Source organism: Purpureocillium lilacinum (genome assembly GCF_023168085.1).
Source record: "Purpureocillium lilacinum CBS 284.36 DNA, scaffold_7, whole genome shotgun sequence".
Classification (NCBI taxonomy): Eukaryota; Fungi; Ascomycota; class Sordariomycetes; order Hypocreales; family Ophiocordycipitaceae; genus Purpureocillium; species Purpureocillium lilacinum.
In genome coordinates this window covers 1,638,369-1,663,161 of record NW_027072117.1, presented here as the reverse complement: position 1 = coordinate 1,663,161, position 24,793 = coordinate 1,638,369, and the positions used below count along the sequence as shown (strand labels likewise).

The 24,793-nt window shown below is 60.5% G+C and overlaps 11 protein-coding genes across 11 annotated transcripts; 5 read left to right on the top strand and 6 right to left on the bottom strand.

Moving 5' to 3' along the window:
• Positions 1 to 43: 43 nt before the first annotated feature.
• Positions 44 to 818, bottom strand: PLICBS_009402 (ubiquitin-modifier 1; the record flags this gene model as incomplete). The annotated part of the gene is made up of 3 exons (XM_018325016.1): positions 44 to 161; positions 408 to 572; positions 754 to 818. The coding sequence occupies 3 exons, from the start codon at positions 816 to 818 to the stop codon at positions 44 to 46; spliced, it is 348 nt and encodes a 115-aa protein (XP_018176410.1).
• Positions 819 to 1,131: 313 nt separating this feature from the next.
• PLICBS_009401 (uncharacterized protein) lies at positions 1,132 to 3,709 on the top strand (the record flags this gene model as incomplete). The annotated part of the gene is made up of 3 exons (XM_018325015.2): positions 1,132 to 1,263; positions 1,325 to 3,510; positions 3,562 to 3,709. 3 exons carry the CDS (start codon positions 1,132 to 1,134, stop codon positions 3,707 to 3,709), a joined length of 2,466 nt encoding a protein of 821 aa, XP_018176409.2.
• Positions 3,710 to 3,895: 186 nt separating this feature from the next.
• On the bottom strand, positions 3,896 to 4,896 carry PLICBS_009400 (uncharacterized protein; the record flags this gene model as incomplete). The annotated part of the gene is given in 2 exon segments (XM_065601621.1): positions 3,896 to 4,831; positions 4,843 to 4,896. The coding sequence occupies 2 exon segments, from the start codon at positions 4,894 to 4,896 to the stop codon at positions 3,896 to 3,898; spliced, it is 990 nt and encodes a 329-aa protein (XP_065457693.1).
• Positions 4,897 to 5,884: 988 nt separating this feature from the next.
• PLICBS_009399 (uncharacterized protein) lies at positions 5,885 to 6,372 on the bottom strand (the record flags this gene model as incomplete). Its single annotated transcript, XM_065601620.1, has 2 exons — positions 5,885 to 6,132; positions 6,267 to 6,372. 2 exons carry the CDS (start codon positions 6,370 to 6,372, stop codon positions 5,885 to 5,887), a joined length of 354 nt encoding a protein of 117 aa, XP_065457692.1.
• Positions 6,373 to 7,283: 911 nt separating this feature from the next.
• On the top strand, positions 7,284 to 7,952 carry PLICBS_009398 (uncharacterized protein; the record flags this gene model as incomplete). The annotated part of the gene is made up of 2 exons (XM_018325013.2): positions 7,284 to 7,487; positions 7,575 to 7,952. The coding sequence occupies 2 exons, from the start codon at positions 7,284 to 7,286 to the stop codon at positions 7,950 to 7,952; spliced, it is 582 nt and encodes a 193-aa protein (XP_018176407.2).
• A 412-nt stretch (positions 7,953 to 8,364) lies between these two features.
• On the bottom strand, positions 8,365 to 10,003 carry PLICBS_009397 (actin; the record flags this gene model as incomplete). Its single annotated transcript, XM_018325012.1, has 6 exons — positions 8,365 to 8,595; positions 8,655 to 9,426; positions 9,486 to 9,516; positions 9,623 to 9,678; positions 9,850 to 9,880; positions 9,997 to 10,003. The coding sequence occupies 6 exons, from the start codon at positions 10,001 to 10,003 to the stop codon at positions 8,365 to 8,367; spliced, it is 1,128 nt and encodes a 375-aa protein (XP_018176406.1).
• A 2,193-nt stretch (positions 10,004 to 12,196) lies between these two features.
• On the top strand, positions 12,197 to 12,847 carry PLICBS_009396 (hsp70 nucleotide exchange factor fes1; the record flags this gene model as incomplete). The annotated part of the gene is made up of 1 exon (XM_018325011.1): positions 12,197 to 12,847. The coding sequence occupies one exon, from the start codon at positions 12,197 to 12,199 to the stop codon at positions 12,845 to 12,847; it is 651 nt and encodes a 216-aa protein (XP_018176405.1).
• A 215-nt stretch (positions 12,848 to 13,062) lies between these two features.
• Positions 13,063 to 14,238, bottom strand: PLICBS_009395 (mitochondrial 54S ribosomal protein uL5m; the record flags this gene model as incomplete). The annotated part of the gene is made up of 3 exons (XM_018325010.2): positions 13,063 to 13,188; positions 13,242 to 13,935; positions 13,988 to 14,238. The coding sequence occupies 3 exons, from the start codon at positions 14,236 to 14,238 to the stop codon at positions 13,063 to 13,065; spliced, it is 1,071 nt and encodes a 356-aa protein (XP_018176404.1).
• A 1,896-nt stretch (positions 14,239 to 16,134) lies between these two features.
• Positions 16,135 to 18,890, top strand: PLICBS_009394 (uncharacterized protein; the record flags this gene model as incomplete). Its single annotated transcript, XM_065601619.1, has 5 exons — positions 16,135 to 16,227; positions 16,286 to 16,387; positions 16,438 to 16,860; positions 16,881 to 17,607; positions 17,659 to 18,890. 5 exons carry the CDS (start codon positions 16,135 to 16,137, stop codon positions 18,888 to 18,890), a joined length of 2,577 nt encoding a protein of 858 aa, XP_065457691.1.
• Positions 18,891 to 19,851: 961 nt separating this feature from the next.
• On the bottom strand, positions 19,852 to 21,026 carry PLICBS_009393 (translocase of outer mitochondrial membrane; the record flags this gene model as incomplete). Its single annotated transcript, XM_018325008.2, has 3 exons — positions 19,852 to 19,959; positions 20,012 to 20,659; positions 20,715 to 21,026. The coding sequence occupies 3 exons, from the start codon at positions 21,024 to 21,026 to the stop codon at positions 19,852 to 19,854; spliced, it is 1,068 nt and encodes a 355-aa protein (XP_018176402.1).
• Positions 21,027 to 22,152: 1,126 nt separating this feature from the next.
• PLICBS_009392 (uncharacterized protein) lies at positions 22,153 to 24,058 on the top strand (the record flags this gene model as incomplete). The annotated part of the gene is made up of 6 exons (XM_018325007.2): positions 22,153 to 22,166; positions 22,216 to 22,404; positions 22,452 to 22,755; positions 22,806 to 22,886; positions 22,945 to 23,547; positions 23,597 to 24,058. 6 exons carry the CDS (start codon positions 22,153 to 22,155, stop codon positions 24,056 to 24,058), a joined length of 1,653 nt encoding a protein of 550 aa, XP_018176401.1.
• Between the last annotated feature and the right edge of the window lie 735 nt (positions 24,059 to 24,793).

The window sequence follows — 24,793 nt, the reverse complement described above, 5'->3', positions numbered from 1 at the left end:
GCAGCCGTCGAGGAGGAAGAGAGAGACAGGCGTGGTTGGGTGGCTAGCCTCCGTGGAGTGTCGAGACAAAGAGGATGTTATCGCCGGGCTGGAGCTCGTACGCCTCCTCGCCCTCGAGCTCCCAGTCGGCATCGTTGATGAGCACCAGCACACCCGGACGGCTGTGGCGCTCGATAGTTAGCGGAAACAATTCATCCCAAGTCTGTCGCCTTGGCGGCGGATGTGACATCTGGAAGGGCTGGCCGGCAGGCAGGCAAGCCATGGACCCGGCACACTCGTGGCGGGCCGATCAGGGCCGGTGGTTGGTGGTGACAGGGACGCAGGGTCGAAGGTCGGGGAGCAGGGCCGCGTCCGTGGACCACGGCGGTGATCCAATCGCATGCTCAAGAGGGCATATCAGCACGTACATGTGGCCGTCGAGGACGAAAAGTTCCTTGCGCGTGTCCTTCATGACATGATCGCAGAGGTGATCTATCAAAAACGCAATGTCGGCGGCATGGCCGTTCCTGGCCTCGGACGGCAGGGTCACGGAGTGGTGCCGCTGGTCGGAAAAGAGCATCTCGAGGCCACCCCTGGGCTCGCGTGTCAGCGTACCATCCATCCGCAGCAGGGAGTTGTCGCGCATATCAGCGTCGCTGATGAGATCCCGGGGGGCGACGCGACGAATCTGGGACGCCGGATGGTGCGTCGTCATAACGCATGACTCGCACGCAGGTGACGAGCCGGCTGAATGGACGGAGGGAGCCAACTCACGAGAACTCGACCGAGATTGTGAGCTGCTTGGCTCCATTCACATCCTCGGCAGTTGCCATTGCCATGATGAAGGCTGCAAGGGGCACGCCTCGTTGCTAGGTTCGGCAGCCCAGAAGTGGATGAGATGGGGTGCGGTGTCAATGGCAGGTCAACGTTCAAGCAGGCACCGAAATGAGTGGACAGAGTGACAGTTGGGCGTCGGGCCAGTGAGAGGTGCCGCTGCTAACTCGCTCCCACCCAGCTTCACTGCGAAAACTGTTAGCAGGCAGGGATAACGTAAGCGGGACAAACTCACTTCAACTGCAACCCAGCCAATCACAGCACCAGGTGCAAGCAATTTTCAGACTCACACGCACAGCTGCTCATGAGGACCCCGAGATGAGCGCAAAAGGGGCCTCGGTTGAGTATCTGGCGACGGGAGCCAACAGGCAGACGGCCGTCGCGGACTGGAGCCGGAGCGGCTTGCTGGCGTTTGGCGCCGACGTCAACGTTGCCCTGTGGCAGCCCTACGTGAGCTCAGACACCAGGTCGTCAACCGCGTTCAGAACGTATGACTGACTAAGAGTCGCAGGATGATCCTCCGAAAGGCATATGCAAGCTCCTGAGTGGACACAAGGAGACGGTCAAGGCCGTGGCGTTCCCGCTCGAGGTGGAGGGCGACGAAGACGCATATCTCATCAGCGGCTCAGATGACAAGACGCTCATCCTCTGGAAGTCGCGGCGTGGCAGTCACGACTTTCGCGCTCTCCAGACTCTTGCAGACCATGAAGGGCCTGTCAACTGCATTACAGCCGTGAGGCTCGCCGCCGATCAACCAAGGTGGATAGTGGCAACCGGAGCGGCTGATGCCACCATTCGCATTTGGATGCTCGAAGCCGACAAGCTGAATCTGCTACAAACCATCAAGACATCACCAAAATTCTTTCCCCTAGCGCTATCTCTCACTGCCTTGGACGATGATGCCGACGTTCTTGTTCTCGCTGCGGCCGGCACGCGGGACACGATCCAGATCCTGACCGCGGACGCCAGAGTCGATGCAGTCCAGTTCAGCGTGCAGGCGACGCTCTCCGGCCACGAAGGGTGGATAAGGTCACTGAACTTTACCAAAGAGACCAAAGACCCCAAGAGCGACCTGCTTCTAGCTTCCGCCAGCCAGGACAAGTACGTCCGTATCTGGAGGTTCCACCAGGGCCATGAGCTGCCAGCCCTGGCTGCCTCTGGGGCCGATCCTTCAAGCGGCGCCTTTCTTCCCGGAAAGTCGCCCTCCAACAAAGCATACTGGCTCAACTCTGCCGGAAAAGACTGCTCCATCACATTTGAAGCGCTTCTCCTGGGACACGAGGACTGGATCTACAGCGCGAGATGGCACGGCCACGCCGACGGCAAGCTGCAGCTGCTGTCGACGTCTGCCGACAACTCGCTGGCCATCTGGGAGGCAGACCCTTCGTCGGGCATATGGGTTAGCACAGTCAGGCTGGGCGAGATTAGCAGAGAGAAGGGCGCCACCACCGCGACGGGCAGCACCGGCGGCTTCTGGACCGGGCTCTGGTCCCCTGACGGCAACTCGGTAGCCTGCTTGGGTAGAACAGGCAGCTGGAGGCGGTGGCTGTATGAGCCGGCGCAGGATTTCTGGAGACCATGCGTTGCTGTCTCGGGACACACAAAGGCCGTGACGGGCATTTCGTGGTCGAGAGGCGGCGACTACCTCCTGTCCACCAGCTCAGACCAGACAACACGGTTGCACACGAAATGGACGATGTCAGGGGCCAACACCTGGCACGAGATGGCGCGGCCGCAGATCCACGGTTACGATCTCAACTGCATCGACGCGCTGGGCGATTCGCAGTTCGTGTCGGGTGCCGACGAGAAGCTAATGCGCGTCTTTGGCGAGCCCAAGGCGGTGGCCACCCTACTCAACCGCGTCGCAGGCATCGGAGGCTCAAACGTGGAGCACATGCCCGACGCGGCCAACATGCCCGTCCTGGGTTTGTCGAACAAGGCCATCGACGCCGTGGACGAGGACCAGGAGATCCAGCCCGTCGACGACCGCGACCGCGAGGCCATGGACCCGGCCTCGATGGTCAAGAAGTCCTACCTCCAGATTGACCACCCGCCATTTGAAGAGACACTGTCGAGACATACGCTCTGGCCCGAGATTGAGAAGCTGTACGGCCACGGGTACGAGATATCATGCCTGGCCACGAGCCACGACGGCAAGCTCATCGCCAGCGCGTGCAAGGCCAGCTCAACCAACCACGCCGTCATCCGACTCTTCGAAACGGAACGTTGGACCGAGATCCGCCCTCCCCTGACGGCGCACTCGCTGACGGCAACCCGCCTGCGGTTCTCCGCCGACGACAACTACCTCCTGAGCGTGGGCCGAGACCGGCAGTGGGCCGTGTTCGTGCGAGCGCCCGAGGAGGAGGCCATGTACAAGCTCCTGCAGGCGAACCCCAAGGGCCACAGCAGGATGATTCTGGACGCGGCGTGGGCGCCGTGCGAGAGCCCGGTCTTTGCGACGGCGGGCCGAGACAAGCAGGTGCGGATGTGGGCGTCGGCGAAGAAGGAAGACGGGGAGTTGCAGTTCACGCAGGCGGCGGCCCTGCCGTGCGGAACGTCCGTCACGGCGGTCGACTTTCTGCCGCGGCTCGTCGGCGGCAAGGCGGTGCTCGCTGTCGGCACAGAGGTCGGGCGGCTGGCTGTGTACCTCGTCAGCGAGGACGGTTCGGCAGCCGTGGAACTGCCACTGCCAGATGAGTGGGTGACGCCCTTATCCGAGAATGTGAAGTCATTGCTGACCGCACACAGGCTCATGCTTCCCAAGGCGGTGCTCCAGCTGGCGTGGCGGCCGGCCCGCGAGGGGACCGGCGCGCACACTCTCGCCGTGGCGGGAGAGGACAGCTCGCTGCGCCTGCTGGCCTTTGACGAGACGTATCTACAGACCGCAGGGCAGTGAATAAACTCTGAAACCGCGGCATAGATGCCCTGTCATTTTGTGTCTACCTTGATGCATGGCACTGTGAGGACTGACTTCTAGGTATTGGAAAGAGAGTAACTTTGGAACACAGAGTCGATGATCAGCTCATAGCCCAGGCTCCGCTGAACCCATCATCTTCCTTGACGACTTCCTTTTCCGGTCTCCTCACGCAGCCTGCTTGCGCAAACCCTCCGCGACAGCGGCATACGACCCCTTGGCAATCTCATCCAGGACGCCCAACCCCCTGGGCTCCCAGCCCAGCACCCTCCTCGCCTTGTCCCCCGACGCCCTGTTCTCCGCCTTGACAAACGACGCAAACATGTGGCCCATCTCGCCCGCCGCCTGCTCAAACGACACGTCCCGCAGCGGCACGCCCAGCGCGCGCGCCATGGCCCCGAACATGTCCCCCACCGTCACGTCCGTCTCGCCGCTCGCGTTGAACACCTCGCCGGCCGCGGCCGCGGGCCGCTCTCCCGCCCCCGCGGCGAGCAGGTACAGCCGCGCCGCGTCGTCGACGTGCACCGTCGTGGTGCGGTTCGTCCCGCCGTCGACGGTCGTTGCACAGCCTGCTTTGGCCGCTGCGTTGAGGAAGAGCCCTACGCCGCTGCCCCCGCGGCCGTACACCCAGGGGGCGAGGCGCACCGACGAGACGCGCACCGTCCTGCCGTTTCCCCCACCGCTGCCGCTGCTCTTGACCCCCTCCGTCGCCAGCGCCAGCGCGTGCTTCTCATGCTTGCCGCGCGTATTCAGCGGGCTCGCGTCCTCGGGCGACGCCTCGTCCGTCTCCCCGCCCGCCGGGTCCGCCGCCGCGAGCAGCGTGCCCGCCGTCGTGACGAGCGGCCTGTCCGTGCCGGCGAGCCCCTCGGCCAGGGCGTCGAGCGCGGCCACGTCCACGGGCAGCACGTCGTCGTAGGTGCCCGGCCCGCCGAGCACGTACGCCGTCGCCAGGTGGATGACGGCGTCGGCGGCGGCGCTCTCGGCGCGCAGCACGTCGAGCGTCGTCAGGTCGCCGCGGACGGGCACGGCGCCCAGGGCCTGCAGCTTGGCGTCGCTGCGCTCCGACCGTGAGAGCGCGCGCACCGAGTGCCCGGCGGCGAGGGCCTGCCGGCGACCACGGCGCCGACGTAGCCGCTCCCGCCCGTGAGGAAGATGCGCTTCGGGGCCATGACTGCTGTATGATTGCAAGATGTGAGGGTATTCGTTTTGATCTCGGAAAGGTAATTGATATGCTTGAGTTTCTGTAAATACTTTCACGGTCCTGCGAAGCACTGCATTATATACACATCCGTCTCAATGTCGTTTCGATTACACCGGAGTTAGACACATTTGGGGCCCACACTTAAGCCCGCGCGTCCGGCGCGCCGCAACCCCCCACCACCACCGCTCGTGCGTCTCTGAATACGACACAGGGTATAGCGCCATTCTCCAACGTCCGTCAGAACCCAAACCCTGCTCTCCTGCGTTGCGCCTTTCGTCGTTAAGCTCAACGCAAGCGAGCAAGCAGCGCGTGCTTCCACTACTGCTCCAAGCATCTTCGTCCAAGCGCGGCGTCCCGGACTCTCTCCCGTGTCCGCAAAGTCCGGTAGAAAGAACTGTGCATTGGTCAGCAAGGACTTGGATTTTGAGGAGGTATCCGAGCTGAGCTCACGGAGCGGCTGATTGATTTGCGCATTATCCGGTACCGGGGTTGACTCCTGGCATTGAACAGCGTCGTAGTCGAGCGGCACAAGGCCCCCAATGTAGAACGTCCTGCAGCGTCTGTGTCGATCTCCCAGTCTGTCGTCAGCAGGTGAGGTGCTGCGAGCTCTGTGCGGCTCAACAGCCGTGTCTTTGCCCTCAATCCCCAGCCATGCCATGTTACGCAAATAGCTGTAGTAGAAGAAAAGTATGCTGTCATTAGGCCCCTTATAGCGGGCAAGGTACTTCTATGATACACCGAGCAGCCAGACCAGCCGCCCCCCAAACGAACGCCGCGTCCATTCATGCATGCCCTCGCCGTTCAGCGTCCCCGTCTCCCATCCGCCATTACCCGCTTCGCTTCCTATCCTACCGGCGCGACTTGAGCCGACGCATCGTCGCAGACCCCCGACGCTCGTCCACCCTGCCGTGAGTGTCCTTGTGCGTGTTTATGTGCGTATGTGCGCGCACAGACACTCACAGCTCCTTCTCCAGCGTACCCAGCGCCTCCTTGACGCCCACGGCCGTCGGCGGCGTCACGACGCCCTCGCCGCTGAGCACGCTCGCCGACATCTCCTTGACAACCTCGCGGGCCGACGCCGCCACGTCAATGTGCTCGCCCTTGATGTAGTACCACGCGCGGCCCGCCAGGGTGGAGATGTGGTGCGGCAGGTACAGCACCGCCGCGATGAAGGCGAGGCTGCAGAGCAGGAAGAGGATCGAGTCTGTCGCGCAATCAACCCCAGCGGTCAGCGTATTGAACAGGAGAGGTGTGAAGCGGAGAAATGGATGGGCGGCCGTGCGCGCGGCTTCCTCGTCATGTTGTAGAGAGAAACAGAGACTCGCTGGTTCAACGTACAAAAGGCAAACTTCTCCCAGGGCGTAAACATGTAGACGCTCATCGTCACCTCAAAGTGGTACTGCTTGCGGTGCAGCCACCTCCGGAATGTCCCCAGGTTCGACATCCTGCCTCTTCCCGCGACTCGGGCCCGGGGGATAGCAACGTCGGGTTAAGAGATTTGAGGACGACAATCGATCTCGGCACCGGGGGCTTGGTCGCGCTGCGGCCTCGGTCTGTTCAGGGCCGGGCCGAGGGTTCGGTATGAAAGCCTCTCGTCAATTCGACGGTCGCTGGTGCGCCAAAGGTCTCAACGAACGCTCGCTGGCTGGAGGGACGGGATCGGGAGATGGGCGGCGGTGGCGCTGGGTGTTCGCGTGCCCGTGGGAAAGGGAAAGGTAGGTGATGTGTCGTCGTCGGTTCTGCGCGAAGGGGTCGGGGCGGGTTTGATGCGAGATGGAAATTGTGCTGGCGCGCCCGGCGGCCCCGTCTGCACATGGGATGCGTCCACGGGTGCGTTGGCTGCCGGCGGAGCGGAGAGACCAGCCCCCGCCAGGCAGGCCGGGAGCCGCTGCAGGACTTTCCAGGGGTCCGCTCCCCCTCTGGCGCCTGGAACCTTGGGTTTGGCACTTTGACGGGAAGCGCCACGCGTAAGGTCCGACAAAGGTAGGCCGCCCCACCCGCGGCGCAGCCTGTGACGGGAGTGCGTTGGAAGAACCTTGGAAGGTTGGACGTTCCTGTCGGGCCCCGAGTCAAGTGGCTTCAGCAGTGGATGTTCGGTGCCTTGGGCTGCCGTCCAGCGGCTACCACTTTCCATCAGCACCTGCGTCCAGCGAAGTTTCCTCCAGCGCTTCGCACGCCATCTGTGGAGACGACCGCCCGCTGTGCACGGGCAGCCCGGAACGCTCAACAGCGCCTCCGATGCGCTCCACTACCCGCCCATCAGTCGCCATAACCTAAGTTCACGAGGTAGCATCATCGACATCGATCTCCCATCACCACCGCCTCACATCACGCCGCATCCTCCCCAAGCGAGCAATGTTCCGCCTCGCCTCCACCTCTTCCATCCCTCGCATCATCCACCCAGCTCCCGCGCTCACATCACCGCTCTTCCGCCCGCGCCCTTTGAGCACCACTGCCTTCCACCTCGCAAAGAGCCTCCCCTCGCGGCCCAAGCCGCCTCCAGACTCCGAGATCGAGGAGTCCTTCCTCAAGGGCAGCGGGCCGGGCGGCCAGAAGATTGTGCGTGCCGCCGCTCTGGGCTGCCCCTTTTCAAGCCATGTCTTCTGCGCGCTTAGCTAACAGGTCCGTTGTTTAACCCTCGCGCAGAACAAGACCAATTCAGCCGTCCAGCTCAAGCACATCCCCACCGGCATCGTTGTCAAGTCCCAGGCCACCCGCTCCCGCAGCCAGAACCGCAAGCATGCCCGCGAGCTGCTGGCGCAAAGGGTAGACGATCTCCTTCATGGCGACCAGAGCCGGTCCGCCATTGTCGGCGAGGTGAAGAGGAAGCGCGCCGCCAGTGCCGCCAAGAAGAGTCGCCGCAAGTACAGGAAGCTGCAAGACGACGAAGAGCCCTCCAATGCGCAGGACGCCGAGGAGCCGTCCGACCACGTGCGGCGACAGCAAAACGAGCCGGATACTACTACGCAGGCTGCAGAATCAGGTAGCTCAAGTAGCACAAGCACAAGCAAAGACAAACCTTGAGTAGTAACCTTGGCGCATCGCTGCGCTGCATGCAAACCCCCACACTCCGAGCGTCACGAGTACCCAAGTCAAGGACTTCACATGATTTCACACATTTGATACAATCGTCACCTCCGTTGTACGAGTCTAGACGAACGCAGATAAGAGTACTCAGAATATCACCTCAGCTCTGCCTTAACCCCATTACCCAGCCCGTCGCAACATGGGTAAGCCGTGTTCCAAACAGACAACCAACCCCTTGACCCTTTGAAAGACTTTTTGGTAGAAATGAGACCAGGCTGTGACGCTCGCGAGGCCGAGGACGCGTCGGCAATGGCCTTGTCGCAACTTGGAGAGGGTCTCGGTTCGGCTTGGCTCGCTGCGCCCGTCAGAATTCAGAGTCGCGAATTGGTCATCGCTGGCGGCGCTCACCTTAGAAGCACTTGCGGTGGACGATCGAGGGGCCGCTCTCGTCGTACTCCTGCTTCGAGATCCACATCTGCTGGAAGGTCGACAGGGAGGCGAGAATGGAACCACCGATCCAGACGGAGTACTTGCGCTCGGGGGGAGCGATGATCTTGATCTTCATCGACGAGGGAGCAAGAGCAGTAATCTCCTTCTGCATACGGTCGGAGAGACCAGGGTACATGGTGGTGCCACCAGACTGGGACAGGGGTCAGCAAAAGATGTCCGGCATAGCATTAGCGGTCCGGGCAGTCTCACCATGACAATGTTGCCGTACAGGTCCTTTCGGACGTCGACGTCGCACTTGATGATGGAGTTGTAGGTGGTGACGTGGATGCCGCCGCTCTCAAGACCCAGGACAGAGGGCTGGAACAGGGCCTCGGGGGCGCGGAACCGCTCGTTGCCAATAGTGATGACCTGGCCGTCGGGCAGCTCGTACGACTTCTCCAGGCTGGAGCTCTGGGCGGCAGTCTGGATCTCCTGCTCAAAGTCGAGGGCGACGTAGCAGAGCTTCTCCTTGATGTCGCGGACGATTTCGCGCTCGGCCGTGGTGGAGAAGGTGTAGCCGCGCTCGGCCAGGATCTTCATGAGGTAGTCGGTCAAGTCGCGACCAGCCATGTCGACACGGGCAATGGCGTGGGGCAGGGCGAAACCCTCGTAGATGGGGACGACGTGGGTGACACCATCGCCAGAGTCCAGGACGATACCCGTGGTACGACCGGAGGCGTACAGGGACAGGACGGCCTGGATGGAGACGTAGAAGGCGGGGGCGTTGAAGGTCTCGAAGACGATCTGCGTCATCTTCTCACGGTTGGACTTGGGGTTGATGGGGGCCTCGGTGAGCAGGACGGGGTGCTCCTCGGGGGCGACACGCAGCTCGTTGTAGAAGGTGTGGTGCCAGATCTTCTCCATGTCATCCCAGTTGGTGACGACACCGTGCTCGATGGGGTATCGGAGCGTCAGGATACCACGCTTCGACTGAGCCTCATCGCCGACATACGAGTCTTTTTGACCCATGCCAATCATGATACTGCCGCCCGGTTAGACGCGCCGGGGACCAGAAGAGGCGAATCGGCGCCCGAAACTTACCCATGGTGGCGGGGACGGCCGACAATGGAGGCTGCGTCGCGCGTTAGCACCGTCGTGGCGGCCGTGCGGTCGGTGGTGCACCCGGCGGCCAACTAGCTACGTAGCACGTTGGAGCTGAGCAGAAGTGGGGTACTCACGGAAAACAGCTCGGGGGGCGTCATCACCGGCGAAACCGGCCTTGCACATGCCCGAACTATCGTCGAGGTCAGTCCTTCTGAATCTTGAAGCCCATTGTGTCCAACGCTCGTCGTCGCCGCCGAGTATTGGATCCCACTCGCCGCCGGCGCCGCGCTGCGCGGTGAGGAGGGGGACACGCGGCGAGCCGAGGCGGGCGAGTCGGCGGTGAGACAGCGGGGAAGCTTACCCATTGTCGATGACGAGGGCCGCAACTTCTTCTGTGGTGAGGAGAAATGTTAGCAAACGCGGCCGCGATGCATGTGTTGATGCCCGCGATAGCCAGACAGGCGCGCGGCCTGGTTTCGCGGGCAAGCTGAGGTGGCATGCGACGTACCCTCCATGGCTGCTGATTGCGGTTGAGAAGCTGGTTGGGGACGAAGGATTTAGCAACAGAGGTCAGGGAGAGGGTGGTTGCGACGGGCAGCAAGAGCTCACGATTCGAAAAAAGGGCTAAGAGGACTTGTCGGGGGAGAGTCGTGGCAACAGTCTCGATGGTGGACAGGCTCGTAAGAGATGGGGGTGCGAGGTTGAAGAAGGAGAACCTGGCGGAGTGGAGGGGAGAAAGGAGGGAAGTACCTTTGGTATCTCCGCTTGGGGGGGCTTGGGGGCTTGGGGGGGGCAACGCCGCTTGGCTGGCGGCGATGTCACAGAAAGTTGTGGGTTTCCAAATGGCTGGCAGCCCAACACCGCCTACCGGTTCGAGGCGGCGGGCAGAAAACGGGCTGATCAGAGGAGGGGAAGCCGCTGCCCGCCGCTTTTACGGCCCACTGATTGGCTTACGGTGGTGGCTGGGTACGAGACGGCCACCACTGTCAGCAGCTGCACGCACCGCTATTGGGGTTCCTGGGCCAATGGTGGTGGTGCTGGCGGTGGGTGGGTGCCCGCGCGGCCAGCTGGCGGCAGCAGCCTCCAGGGCTGCACAGGCCCCCCCGAAGGACGCCCCCGACAGTGGACAGTTGGTGAGGCACTGGCCGCTGTGGCACTCTCATCAGGCGGCCCGGGAGGGTAGTATTGGAGGGGCTTCGCTACTGGAGGAACTTACTTTCCTTGGCGGATCTCGTCCAGCAAAAGCCGGAGATGCGTGCCCAGCCCGTCAGCACCCAAGTCGACAGCATGCGCTGGTGCTGTGATGGCCCGCTCACATTGGCAACCTGGCGTGTGCGCGCAAGTGTCCTCTTTGCAAGCCTTTCTACGCCAAATGCAATCAGTGTGCTCATTACCTGTAACCAGGTGCCGCCGCTGCGCTCGGGCCGCAGACGTCACATTCGAACATGTCACAAATCCGTGTCTTCAAATTGTGGTTGCAGTTGGCTCTGGAAGCTTGCTCCCCTGTCTCACACAGATTGGCTGCCGATTGCCGACGCAGGCCATCTCCGGGTACGTACGTGACGTGTCTGCCCTCATCTCTTGCAGCTTGGAGGCAATTGAATTGCAGAGCCCCATCTATGTCGCGATGCTCGATTGCAAAGCGATCCCGTGTGAGAGAGACAGACGTCGTTGAACATGGTCACCTGACCTGCGCAGCAGCGCTTGAGTCGCGTCCCCCCTCTAGAGCAGCGTCGCCACCATTCCGAAACGGGCTGGCCGCCGCCCGCCGGTCGGCGGATGAGGAATTTCTTGGTGGCCCTGTACCTGTGAAAGGGGCGAGGGGGTTGTCGTCAGCATTGCTGATGGCGGCGCACAGCATTACGCAGCTGCCAAAATGTTTCATCCGGCTGCCTGGCCTGGGCCCCAGAGACGGGATGCGAGCCGACGCGGCCGGCCGGCTGACCCTGGCCGCAAAAGTGCCTGGAGCCTACGATACTCGTACTCGCGGGGGGGACCAGGCGAGTCTTGCGTAGGCCCTTCACTTCCATCATATCGCGGTGCATCATTGGGCGTGTGCCTCCCGTCTCCAGGAAACATGAACCCTGTGCCCGTAGCCTTGCAGGCCCCAGCCAAAGTCCCACAAGTAATGTTCGTCGGGAACGCCGCTCAAACCCCGTACCATGTCAGGGTTTCCGGTCTATTTTGAGTGTGCCATCGTCATTCGGCGCGGCGGCTAAGATTTGTTTCTTCTGCCTGCGAGTACTGCTTCTGGCGTCCGGCGGTGGCTGCGCGGCGAGAGACAGCAGTGAGGGGCACGCTGGCAGGCAGGCAACTTGGCGTTGGCGGGGTATCTCAGAGTGCCCGCGATCTGCTCTCGGCCTCTCATGGAATGAAAATCCGACAATTGTTGATCCCACGAGGTTCTTCGAGGTCAATTGAAGCACCCCTGAACGTAGCAAGTTTCTTATGATCGCTGGTCAGCATGCTGTGCGCGTTCCCGCCGTTGCCGTGCTGATAAGGCGGTGCTGAGCAATGAGCATCCCCCAGAGCGCTAGGCCGCATTGGGCATAGGCCCTTCATGAAGCTTCCAGAATGGGCATCAACTCCAAAGAAAAAGTCGAGAGCTCGATCCCAACGTCACAACTGAAACCTTACAACAGCATCTTACTTCGCACCTGTCACGCCCGCACTCATCCATTGGCATCTCTGGCCTCTCCTAAATCACCATGGACGACAAGCGACTCAACGACCTCCTACGCTGGAGCATCGAAAACTCGGATGCCACCAGAAATGACCCCTCGGCGCAGCCCCCCGCCGAAGGCGGCACGCAACTCACGCCCGAAGTCATGGCGGCGCTGATGGGCGGGCCCTCGGACGCCGACCTCATGAAGGCCTCCATGGAGATCATCTCGGCGCCCATCTCCCCGGACGTCTCCCTCGAGGACAAACTCATCGCCTTCGACAACTTCGAACAGCTCATCGAGGGCCTCGACAACGCCAACAACATCGCCAACCTGGGTCTCTGGACCCCGCTGCTCGAGCAGCTGGCCGCCGAGGAGCCTGAGCTGCGCAGGATGGCGGCTTGGTGCATTGGAACCGCCGTGCAGAACAACGAGCGCACACAGGAGCGTCTCCTCGCCGTTGGTGGTCTGCCGCACTTGGTTGGTCTGGCGACCAAGGATACTGAGAAGGAAGACGTCAGGAAAAAGGCCATCTACGCCCTGAGCTCGGCCTGCCGGAATTACCAGCCCGCCATGGATGCCTGCGCCGACGAGCTGTCAAAGGTGGGCCACGAGACCGGCAAGGTGGACGCCACAAGCATGGAGGCCGTAGACGAGGTGATGAACGCCTTGCGCGCAAAGGCCAAGGCTGCCTAGACGACAGTCCTCTGGATACACGAATGCATTGGGCGGTGTTGGGGCGTTGCGGATCACCTGTCAAGACTTTTGGGGTCCGCCCGTTATATTTGGACATTTTGGACGGTTTATGATACATTGTTATACATGGTCTATGCCACATGGTTTCTTCCGGCCAATCGGCCGCGAACGCTCATTCTTTCTCTCGCCTCCATGACAACACTACCGTGCGTGTCTCAATGCGTGACCTTGCCGTAGAACGGGAAGCCTAGCGCCTCCATCAGCAGACGTCCTTGCCTGTCCGAGGTGCCCGTGGTGTGGATGAAGATGTCGCAACCAGGCATCAGCTTGGCCGGGTACATCTGTAGGCCGTTAGTATGCTGTTGCCATTACGTCAAGATAGGTATCTACTCACGTCGTAGTTGAACTCAATCTCCGGGAAATAGGCCATCCACGCCGGCTTCATGCCAAAGGCCAAGTTGCCCGCATCGTCACCGGTGGTTGCCTTGATCCCCGGCCAGTCCTTGATCTTGGGCAAAACCAGCGTGACCAGCTTGTCGACAAAGTCATAGGCGGCGCCGCCGCGCAGCGTGACCTTGGCGCCAGCCTTGTCTCCCTTGCGAACGCCCCATTGAATCACATGGTGCTTGACCGTGGTTACCTCGGGGTACGCGCCAGAAATGGCCTGGACGACGGCTCGCGCGACGTGCAGGTATTCCTTGTTGTCCGCGGCAAGCGGTGCGTACGAGTTGATGGTGACGGCCTCGATCTCGGGAATGTTGTTCCAGGTAATCTTGCGCTCGAGTATGCCGAGCCGCGAGGAGCCACCACCACGGGGGCCTCGCCGCGGACGGTTCTTGTGGTACGGGGAAGAGTCATCCCATTCCCTCAGTGTGCCCTTTTGCGACTCGACTGGCACCGTGCCGGGAGGAACGTGGGTGTAGGTGAGGGTGAGCAGGTCGGGAGCGATGGTGCTGTCGTATGTGTGCTTCATCCTAGGGAAGCTGAACGGACCCGGGACAAAGTCTCGAGCGGTCGGATCGGACGAGGGGGGCATCTGCACCGGGTGAAGAGGACCGCGGTAGTACTTGGGAGGATGGTATTGATAGCTGATTCTGTTAGTATGGGATCCGAGCAGGGCGAATGGGTCGAGGCGCCTACCGGTTGCCTGGGAGTTTCGTCTCGCTTGCGCTTTGGCTGCGGGCGGCAGCAAAAGCCTGCGCAGTCTTGGCATCTGGCGTCGGCGCAGTGAAAGCGGTGGTGTCCTCGAGGTCGTTCAGCTCGGCCGGTTTCGAAGCCGCTTCCGCGGCGCTGGAGGCGAAGCGTCGAGCGCATGTAGGCGCTGTCCGCAGAGGCAATTGCCCCGGGCGCAACGCCCTCGCCAGTCGAGTTCCTTCGCGCGCTCCGGCCATTGTGGAATGCCCGTTGAGCTTGATGATGAACGCGGTGGTTGTCGTGAGATGCGGATTGGAAATTTCCGTCCGCCAGGAGGCTAGTGACTCAGCCACATGGAGCTCAACTCAAATGTGGCGGTGCGGCCGCCACTAGCCACCGGCTGGCACCATCATTGTCGCACAAGCACACTGTGATGCCCTGTGCGTCTCTCACCAGGACAGACCGAAATAGCAGATCGACGGTATTGAGAGTGTAAGCCCAATTTAGTTTCTTGGCCATGTTACAGGGTGGTCCGACGATGCTTCGCTCACATCACTTGATCCGGCGTTACGAGTTTCACCACGCTGTCAGGCCGTGGGCTAAAGGCACACATGCTACCAACACGAACGTCACGGCAGAGGTCGATACTTTTACGTGACACATCCAATGCAGGGCTGTTGCTCTCGGTCATTGGATTTAAGCGAGGTCAGGTGTGCGTTGTTGTCGTCGGCTGCCTTGCGGGGTGACGCAATGATCGCGAGACCGATCGCCCCGTCAGCACGTCGCGTTTCCTGACGCAAGCCCCAACGGACCAACAGGCGAGCAACCGAAGTCCGGACGGAGCGCTGCAGCAAAGGTGCTGTCAAGACACCGAGATAGCCGCACGTGGCATGTGTGGTACGCAGGATGGGGGGGCGGGTGGCGCCATTTGGATTGATAAGGGGCACTTCCATTGCACGTCTAGACTCCAGGCCGCTGTGAGGCACAGCAAAGTGCTGTGGTACCCTTCTCGCTCTACTGGGCAGCATTCAACAGTCTCGTTGACGTGGCGATTTTGACAACGAGCCAACGGCGACGCAGAGGGGGCGAGAACAGGCGCCGTTGACTCCAGATTCGCTGGTCTGCGTCTGCCTAGGAGCTGGCTTCGTCATGGCCATCCGTGATTTCGTGAAGCATCGGCCCGTCTTGGGTACAGTTGAGGCTGATGCAGACGTTGCTGCGGCATCCTGCGGGACCACACGCAACGTGGTGCCGGGGCCCCAAAGCGGTCGATTTTACCTTTCCCAAGGGCCGCCTCCACCCGTTGGGGATGCGACTTTTAGTCCCTGTGTTGCGCATCGTGCTGACACCCAGGGCGGACTCGCAGGGCGCCGGCGCACGTTGGTGGACCTGGATGGCGGTGCGCCTGGTCAAGGCGCCCACCGAGACTTGCAGGCAGCCTGGAACAGATCCTAGAACACAGTGAGATCGGACTTGTTTTCGCACAAGAATAGATGTGCTGAGCGCCCCGGGTGATACAGTGCGCAGATAGCTTCGGACGGCTACCGGACCCCGTCCAGGGTTCCCGTCCCTCCCGCCCGCCTACAGGCACCCAGCGACCACCTCAGTGGGCGGATACAGTGGAGCGGCGTCAGCAGGTTCAGGAAGGTCCAGCGGACACCACAGGGGTGTCGCAGAAGCTCCATCCCGTCCTGTTAAAACCATCAAATCGTCTCCAAGACCCTGTCAATCCATCTGTCCGTCTCGAGACGCCCGCTTTCTGGCCACGCCTCCCACGCCGCCCATGCTCGACGAGATCTCGACTTATCCTATTACACGTACACGTCACGTCGCCCTTTGTGTCACTGAGCTTGCCGTCAACACCGTCTCCGCTGCTGCTCCCGCCGCCTCCCAGTCTTCGATCTGCCATCGTCTAGCGTCGTCGTCCTCCGTCTCACCCCTGCTCGACACTGCCACCCCGCCATTCCAGCTGCTGCTGGTCGAGTTCCCCGCGAACTGCGCGCCCTCCGAGTCTCCCCAAAAGCCTCAACGGCGGCACTGGCGCGCAGCCCGACGATGGGAATCCGCATGCAGCTGCTGCCCCGCTGAACCCTGCGAGGCTCTCCCGGCCGAGTCGAGTCGAGTCGAGTCCCCTCGCCGCCGCGATATAAATCATGAAGGAGTTTCCAAGAAAGTTCCTCAGCCTGCGCGACAAGAATGGCACGCATCGACGCAGCAAGTCGGTGCCGCCTGGGCACAAGGACAAGGTAGGCCGCCTCCCGAACGCCCCATTGTCTCTGCGAGCAGGGGTTGACCGTGTCCAAGTCCCGGCCACTGTCCGCCGAGGCTTTCCGCGCAATGTTCAAGATAGACAGCGCAAAGCACGCCGCCAAGCTTGACGCCGACAAGGACCTCGATGACAGCAAGGTAGGCAGGCGCCGATCAGACTGTTGAGTGCCCCGCTAACGTACGGCCAGATCGATGAGGTCCAGGCGCTTCTCGACCGCCTCAACATCACCAATGTATCCTCCGAGCACATTCGCGATATCATGGCCACCAAGTTCGCCGATGGTGATCCGAAGAGGACGGCCGACTTCATCGACATAGAACAGAAGGCTCAGGCCGGTATCATTGTCTCCTACGATCCAAGTGTCCACATGGTCGGTGCCGAAAATCGAGAAAGCGTCACTTGTTACCTCGATGCTCTGCTCTTCGCCATGTTCTCCAAGCTGGACGCGTTCGAGTGCATGCTCAAAACCGACTTTACTCTAGAGGATCCCCGGTATAAGCTCGTCAACCTGTTGCGCATATGGGTCAACATGCTGCGCTCCGGAAAGCTGATCCGGACTGACCTGGTGGGTTGCGACATGCAAATCCAGTATTACAGCGACGCTGACTTTGTAAGACGAAACTGATACAGGATACCATCGGCGACTGCGGTTGGCCAGATGCTCGTTTGCTAGAACAGCAAGACACCTCAGAAGCATTTGCGTTCCTCACCGAAACCCTGCAGTTGCCCCTCCTCTCCTTACAGGTGGACCTTTTCCACCAAGGCAAGAAGGACAAGGACGACCACAAGGTCGTGTATGAGCGGCTCCTGAACCTTGCCGTTCCCCCCGATCCTGAAGGCAGAGGCGTCAAGCTCGAAGACTGCCTTGAAGAGTACTTCAATGCCCGCGTGGATGTGCTGCGAGATAGTGAGGAAGGGAAACGGTCGACCATCGATGAAGGCAAGCCGGAAGATCGGCCTAATCTGGTTCACCAAAGCACGATTCGCCTTATCAGAGGCGAAGAGGCTGGTTCCTCCTCGTCAATGACGGCGTCCCCTATTGACATGTCGTCCCCTTCCTCACCGTTTGGTGAGGTAATTGAACGAACGAGCTCAATCGTCTCAACCAAAACCAACGATACAAGCTCCGCGCAGGATCAGGACAATTCAACAAACAAGGACGATGGCGAAAAGGCGGATACTCTACAGAAACGCCCATCAACTAGGCATCGCTCCACAAGCGTGATTCAGCGCATCCATGTGGACGAGCAAGGCCGGCCAACCGCGGATGGAGTGAACCTCCCGAGGCGACGCCGCAAAGGGTCAACAGTGGTCAAGGCGGTAACTATACCTGCCTGGCAATTCTTTCGCCTTATTCGTAAGTAGCAGCATTCGCGTCTCCGAGACATATTACTGACAAGCGGAACAGCCTGGCACGCACTCACAACAAATGAGCCCCGCAACGACGTTGAGGTTGCTATGAATTTCGATCAGCGTCCAATTGTCGGCATTTGCCTCAAGCGCTACGCCATGACCGAGTCAGGCCTGCCACAGCGCTCCAACACGTTCATCGACATCCCTGACAGTCTACGGCTACCGCACTTCATGCTGGCAGGCAACCCTGAACCCGACGAGGAGAACGAGTTAAGCACAGAGTACAAGCTAGTCCTCCAGTCCGTCGTCTGCCATCGTGGGGACTCCCTCCAAAGCGGTCACTACATCGCCTTTGCTAGGGTGGCACCTAAGCTGCTCACCGGTAATCGGAGGCACGATTTTGATCCGCCACCGGACTACGAGGAGGCGCAGTGGGTTCGGTTTGACGACCTGGACACGGACAATCGTGTCGTATTCGTGGACGACATCAGGCGTTCACTGAAGGAAGAGATGCCATACCTCTTGTTCTACCAGGTCGTGCCAATGGTGGACATGACTTGCCCATCAACAGAGGGCACGGAAGCTGAGCCTCCATCCTATGTCGAGTCGTCCAAAACGAGCCTTGAGCTGCCATCTGCGGCTGCAGCTTTCCACGGAGACCTCATGGCGCACAGTCGACTCAACGAGCGGCATCACGATGACACTCCTGTCGCAGAGGCATCAAGGAGCAAGCCGCCTAGCATTCGGCTCTCATTCGAGGGAGAGCGGCCCCATCGTCTGAATGCCGACAGAGCATGGGTTGCTCCCTCCACAGCCTCAACGCCGGGTGGTTCCCGCCGTCAGAGCGTATTCACGGACTCGGCTGCGGTGTCTCCAGCCGTCACCCCCGGCGCAAGCTCGCCTGTAATCACACCAAGCGACGAGACCACGGCATCACGCCTTTCGCGCGCCGCTTCTCGCTTTGCACTCGGACGACAGAGTCGCCCGGCAAGCCAGTCCGGCGAGGGTCGGCCTAGCTTCTCCATGAGCCGTCTGGGCGGGCTCATGAAACCGAGCAGAGAGCCCCTCGCAGAGTCGAATGGGCTCACCGCATCGGCGTCTAACTCGACCGCACCACTGGGGTCGGACGCCTCAGTCAAGGCGCCCGAATCCCCCGAAGACGTAGACAAGTCTTCTGCTCACGCACAGAGCACACCAACTAAGAACAAGAGCACCAAGCCGAAGGACAAGTCCGCGAAACAGAAACCGCAAGGCGACCAACCCGAACGGGAGTGTTCAGTCATGTAGTGTTTTCGATGGGACCCTATGACGGCTCCCTGTTTTCCTCCTCTGTTTTCTTCCAAGATTCACAGCTTTGCCGGTCACACTCGACACAAAGGCACATGAGCAGCGATTGCATAGATTGCATGATATGGCATGGCGATGGCGGAGCGTGAGACGCACAGACGACACTGGCAGATGGCCGCGATAGACATGGCATGCATGGGAGGGTTGCACGATACCACGGCGTTGAGTAGGGCGGGGAGAGCACTATTGCATACGTAGCGAGATGCACAGAGCAATGGGCGGCATAGAAGCCGGGCCGCTCACGACAGTAGTAGTTACGACAGACTATGCCTACTGAAGAAGGAATACTAAGACGTCTCATTTGGAATGCCAAGACTGAGATCCGAGCACGTTGGGACGAAGGCTAGTGCAACATGTAGAACAATCGGTTTCGTCTATATCCTCGTACACTACAACCAGGATTTAGGATTCTGCTCCGAGAACCCCCGTAACCGTCGGCCGTACACAGGGCCCATCGAAGCCCCTACTCCTGGGAAACCAAACATGCCCCCATACTGCGTTACAAGGCCCCGCATAGGAGGCCCTTTTGAGGATTGTAATATACACATGCTTGCGGACGTGGCTACCGATCCAAGATTTCCCACCGCTCCTGAACCAGGCGGACCGCCGTGCGCAAAAGGCGTCAATATAGGCGCCAGATAAACCTTCGTTTGCTGTCTCGGCTGTGTTGGCAATATCTATCGGGACGAAGCTGCCCGCAAACGTGGCGGCCGCCGCGCAAAGGCGACATCGGAGGCGCCGTCTTCAGAGCTGGAGGCGCTGGAGACGAGGACGAAATATTAAGACATCGGATGAAGTGACGGCGCTCGATTATCGGCCGCACGACGTCGGCCACGCGGGGCAGCTTCATGGTAAGAGTAGAGTTGGAGCCGAGACGCCTTCGTCACCGACCTTGTCGGGCTTAGAAGGGGATGTTGGGGGGCGTCTGGGCACCCAGAGCCTCCTGCTGGTCTTGCAGCTCTTCAGGTGCAGCCTCAATGGACACACCAAGGCCCAGCTTCGCTTGTTGCTGTTCAGGGTCAGCTAGGGTTCAAACTAGCCAGGCGCACGGGATCACCTACCGTGAAGTGGTCGACGTCGGCCGCGAAAGTCATCATGACGGGAGGAGCAACACGCTTCTCGAGCAGGCAGGAGAGCTTGCCCTTGGAGTCGACCTGAGCGCGGAAAGTAGACATGCGGAAGTCATACTTGGCGCCGATGGTGGTGACGCCCTCCTTCTGGAGGCCGCCGCCCATAAGACCGCCGGCAGCAGGAACGAGACCGAGGCTCAGGTCGACACCGGCCTGGACCTTGTCGGAGAGCTTGCGCCAGTATGAGGTGTTAAGCGTTCCCATGGCAGCCTGCAGCTGAGCGGTGGCGACCCAGTCCTCGGCCTTGTAGCGAGCGCAGTACGAAACGGCGCACTCGGGGCCCTGGGTGAGGGCGGGGCGCTGCCAGAGAGTCTCAAGGCCAAGAGCAAGACGGGGGGTGACAGACTGCAGGTAGCTTCCGATGTAGATGCCAGTCATTCCGCCCTCGAGGAACGAGGGGTTAAGCATCTTGAGGGAGGCGCTGAAGTCATTGCCGGTGTACTCGTGCTCGAACTGGGCCATGTCCTGGCCGCCGGGGGAGATGGAGAGCTGCGACTTGGACACGAGCTTATCGGTCCAGCGGAAGTTGAAGCGGCCGGAGAGAGAGCCCTCGTTGTCGATGTTGCCTTGGCAGAAGACCTGCAAGAGTTAGCACGAACGGCGTTGCGTCACGAGTCTGCCGTCAGCGACCTACCTTGCCGGTGCCGTACATGGCGGCAAAGGTGTAGGGGTTGATGCGCTCGCCCATTGCGAACTGGTGGGAGACCTGGAAGAGCGGCGCCATGCTGAAGATCTTGGTCAGGTCGGCGCGGATGCCGGTGAACATGTAGTTGTTGAGGAAGACATCGCGCTGGACCTCCTTGGCGAGGGTCTCGATGGTGCCGGGGTTGGACAGGCCGAGCTTGGCTCTGCGCTCGGAGAAGGAGTTGAGCGCATCTCCTATCGTGATGGCAATTGGGTTGGCGAAGAGGAGGGAGCGTATCGGGTCGAGCGACGACGACGCCATTGTGACGGGTTCCGGAGCGGCGTCGCGGTGGATCCAGCGACGAAGCTGCAGGCGCGGCGAAAGAAATCAGGAGTGGGAAGACGAGGAGCCTCCTCCGCAGAGCCGAGCGAGACGGGCGGGTGACAAGGCTGTGACGAGGCCTTGAGTCGCAGGTCGGTCGGGATCCAGGACGCCAGGTGACGCGATGACGACCTCGGGTGTGGTTGGATATGGAGAGGAGTGTTTGAGGAATAATTTTCATCAGCCGCCGGTCGCCTTCTGGGCGGGAGCCGGCCAGCGGGTGCGGTACGTACCTTTAGTCAACGCAACCCAATGGAAGCCAGCAGCAGTGGATGGCGCTGGCATACCTAGTGGAGGCGACAGTCAGGCGCCGCCAGTGAGGTGGCCGACCGGGGAGCTGCGGGCGGATGGGGGAATGTTCCGCTCCGGGCTGTGCGTTGGTGTGGCTTCTGGACTGCCGTGGCGGGGACTTGGCTGAGCGTACCGGGTACCGCACCGGGCTGAGCCTCGGCGCGTGGTCCTGGCCATGGAGCTTCCCGCTCAAGGTATCTGTACCCTGTGTCATCTCTGAATCTGGGCGGCAGGCGCACGCGGTGGTCCCCCCTGCAGTATTGTTGGCCTCCAAGCCGTCATTGCTCTTACCCGGGACGTTTCGTTCATGATGAGGAAAGCCCTCCGTACTTCTCCCTCCAATATATACCGCTCAAACTTGAAAGTCCATTATTCTCATCGGCCCCTCTTCATCTTAGCCAGCTACTCTCGCAGCACACTGCTGCTACTAAACAGATAGCCGGCTCCTCGTCAGCGGGGCGCTCATCCCGACAATATCCGATCGTCGAGCTTGCTTAGCCTGCATCGCATCGTCAAGTATCCTTCCAGCTAGCAGCTTCTCTGGCTATCCAACTGACCAGAGGCACTGAGGCGATCCGCTGGAGCACGGCGGAGCTTCGACGAGCTCACGAGTCCACGAGTTCGGCATTCGGCCCGCTTATCAAGTCGGGGCCTTCCAGCATCGGGCTGACCGCTTCGCCCCAGAGAGGTTCACGCTGGTGCATGCGTGCCCAAGACCTTCACCCCTCGCTCCCCAACCCATTCTCCCAGCAAAGCCCCGCAAGCAAACGTCGAGATGGACACTTTACTGTAAGACCGGCAATAACTTTCAGCATGATAAGTGAAGCTGATGAGGCAGTACTGCCGAGATCGCGGCCAACGCGCCCCGGTACCGCCGCAAGAGCTCCACGTTCATCGACGGTATCCACGACATTCCCGAGGACCAGGATATGGCCCCGGCCCAGCTCTACAGTACCATGTCTGGTCGATTGTTCCACTCGGGACGGATTGCCATCGTCATGGTCGGGCCACCAGCACGCGGCAAGACGTGAGTCGAATCCACTCACCCATTGGGACCCAAACTCACTTTCGCAGTCACATTTGCGTGTCGCTCGCCAGGTACCTGCAATGGCTCGGCGTCAAGACGCGAATCTTTCATCTGGGCGACTACCGCCGCGCCACCATCGGTCCGGAAGGCTCAGTGCCTGACGACTACTTCTTTCCGAATGCCTCGCCTTCTTCCGTCATCCTGCGGCAGAAGATCTTGAAGAAGTGTCGCGAAGACATTTATGCCTGGCTGAATCACGAGAATGGCCAAGTCGCTATCTACGATGCCGTGAACCCGACCGCGAGCGGTAGACGCTCCCTCGCCAAGGAGCTGGCAAAGCACGATGTCCAGGTATGTGTTGCCAACACCGTGCGACGAGCCGAAATACTGACGCAGCGGAGACTCTTTTCATCGAGTCGTACGTGGACGATGAACGTATTCTTGTCGAGAATGCGAGAAATGTCAAGATTTCATCTCCAGACGTGAGTGCCCTGTGCCGTAGGGTATGGACCGACATCTGATCAACGTTATTTACTCTAGTTTGCCGGAATGGATCCCGACGAGGCCGCTCAGCTGTACCTCAAGCGCATAGAGATGCGCATCCCGATGTTTGAGTCGATGAACGAACCTGAACTCAACTACATCAAGATGATCAATGCTGGCGCCAAATTCTTTTACAATAACGTCAGCTTCAACTACCTGTCTCATCGCATCGTCTTTTACCTCACCAACCTGCACATCAAGTCACGTACCACGTTCTTCGTTCGCGCAGGCACCACCGAGGAGGAGGACTCTTATAAGGCTGATGCGCCGCTTTCGGAACTGGGACGCCTCTACTCTCAGAAGATGTCCGAGACGCTCCTGAGGCATCGCGAGCAGGAGGAAGCTGAGCGAGTCGAGAAGGGCGGTGCCCCGACGCCGCTACGGCAACTTTCCGTCTGGACGTCGACGCGGATGAGAACCGTCCAAACATCGGACTATTTGAAGGACAAAGGGTTCAAGGTCCGTCAACGGTCGCAGATGAGCCAGATAAACCCTGGCATCTGCGAAAAGATGTCGGAGCGTGTCATTCGGCAATTATATCCAGAAGAGGTGGAGAAACATGAGATGGATCCCTACCACCACAGATATCCCCGCGCAGAGGTATGTATCCATGGGCATTGATGTATGCGGACCTGCTGACAGCGCATAGTCTTACCATGATCTTGCTGTGCGCCTCGAGCCCATCATCCTCGAGCTCGAGCGCGAGCAGAACGACCTCCTTATCATCGCCCACGAGTCAGTGCTACGCGTCCTGTATGCTTACTTGATGCATTGTTCCACCATGGAAATTCCTACTCTCAAATTCCCGCGCGACGAAATCATTGAAATCATCCCCGCGGCATATCAGAATGAGGCGAAGCGCATCCACATCCCGGGGCTTGACCCGAGCATGGTGCCCGATATTCCCGATGACGAGAAGAGCCCGGTGCCTGGTGGCAGCCTCCCGGCGAGCGGGCTCATTAGCGGGCATGGAAGCGTGCCCGGCAGCGGCCAGATGAGTCCCATCGCTGGCGGGATGAGCAGCCCTGCGGTCGCTCTGGAGAGGCCTCCGGAGAAGGTGATCAACACGGCCAAAGACATGGTGGCGGACAAGGTGGATGACGAAGATTAAGTCTGATGCACGATTGAATTGCTTACAAGCTGGCGAGGTGTACGGCAAACGGGTAGGGGCTGGTGTAACCAATATGTAGTTATGAGGGTGTTTCCAGTCTGGCCAGGGCTGGCCAGGGAAAGGCGAGTAGGAAGACGGCGCCACGGCACATGGAATACAGTCTTAGGATGCACCCCTGTCTCTTTTCGGAAAGCTGGCGAAAGTACCAAGTAGGGGCCTCTTGTTCTGGCCATCTGCCTGTGTTTCGAGGCGTCCTCGAGCAGGAGTTGGGGTCCCCCTTCGTCATGCGACTGGACGCTGCGCCATCCATGCGCGTGCCCGCTCGTCTGACATACATGAACTCACCAAACCGCACACACATTCCGCACCGCGCGGCGTGAAGGTACTGTGATGTGTGGTGACACGCACACACCGGTGCTCTGGAATAACAAATGCCGCCGCCACCTTGTTGGGGGGACAAGGGGGGGGGGGGGGGGGGGGGGTTCCCTTTGCGAGACAAGACGACAGGAAGGAAAGGATTGATGCACTGCACTTTCTTCTTGGCCCCCGAACGGCGCGGCGTTGTTGGCGCCCGTGAGACGGCGGCGGGATAGCTTCCCAGCCAGCCAGCCAGCCAGCCATGTTCATGGCCATGACCATGATCAAGACCAAGACCATTGCCCAAGAGAGGGAGAGGGCCGCGCAGGGTAGGGCAGACGAGGCTGCACGCATGATCCTGAGTTCTGACGCTCGTCG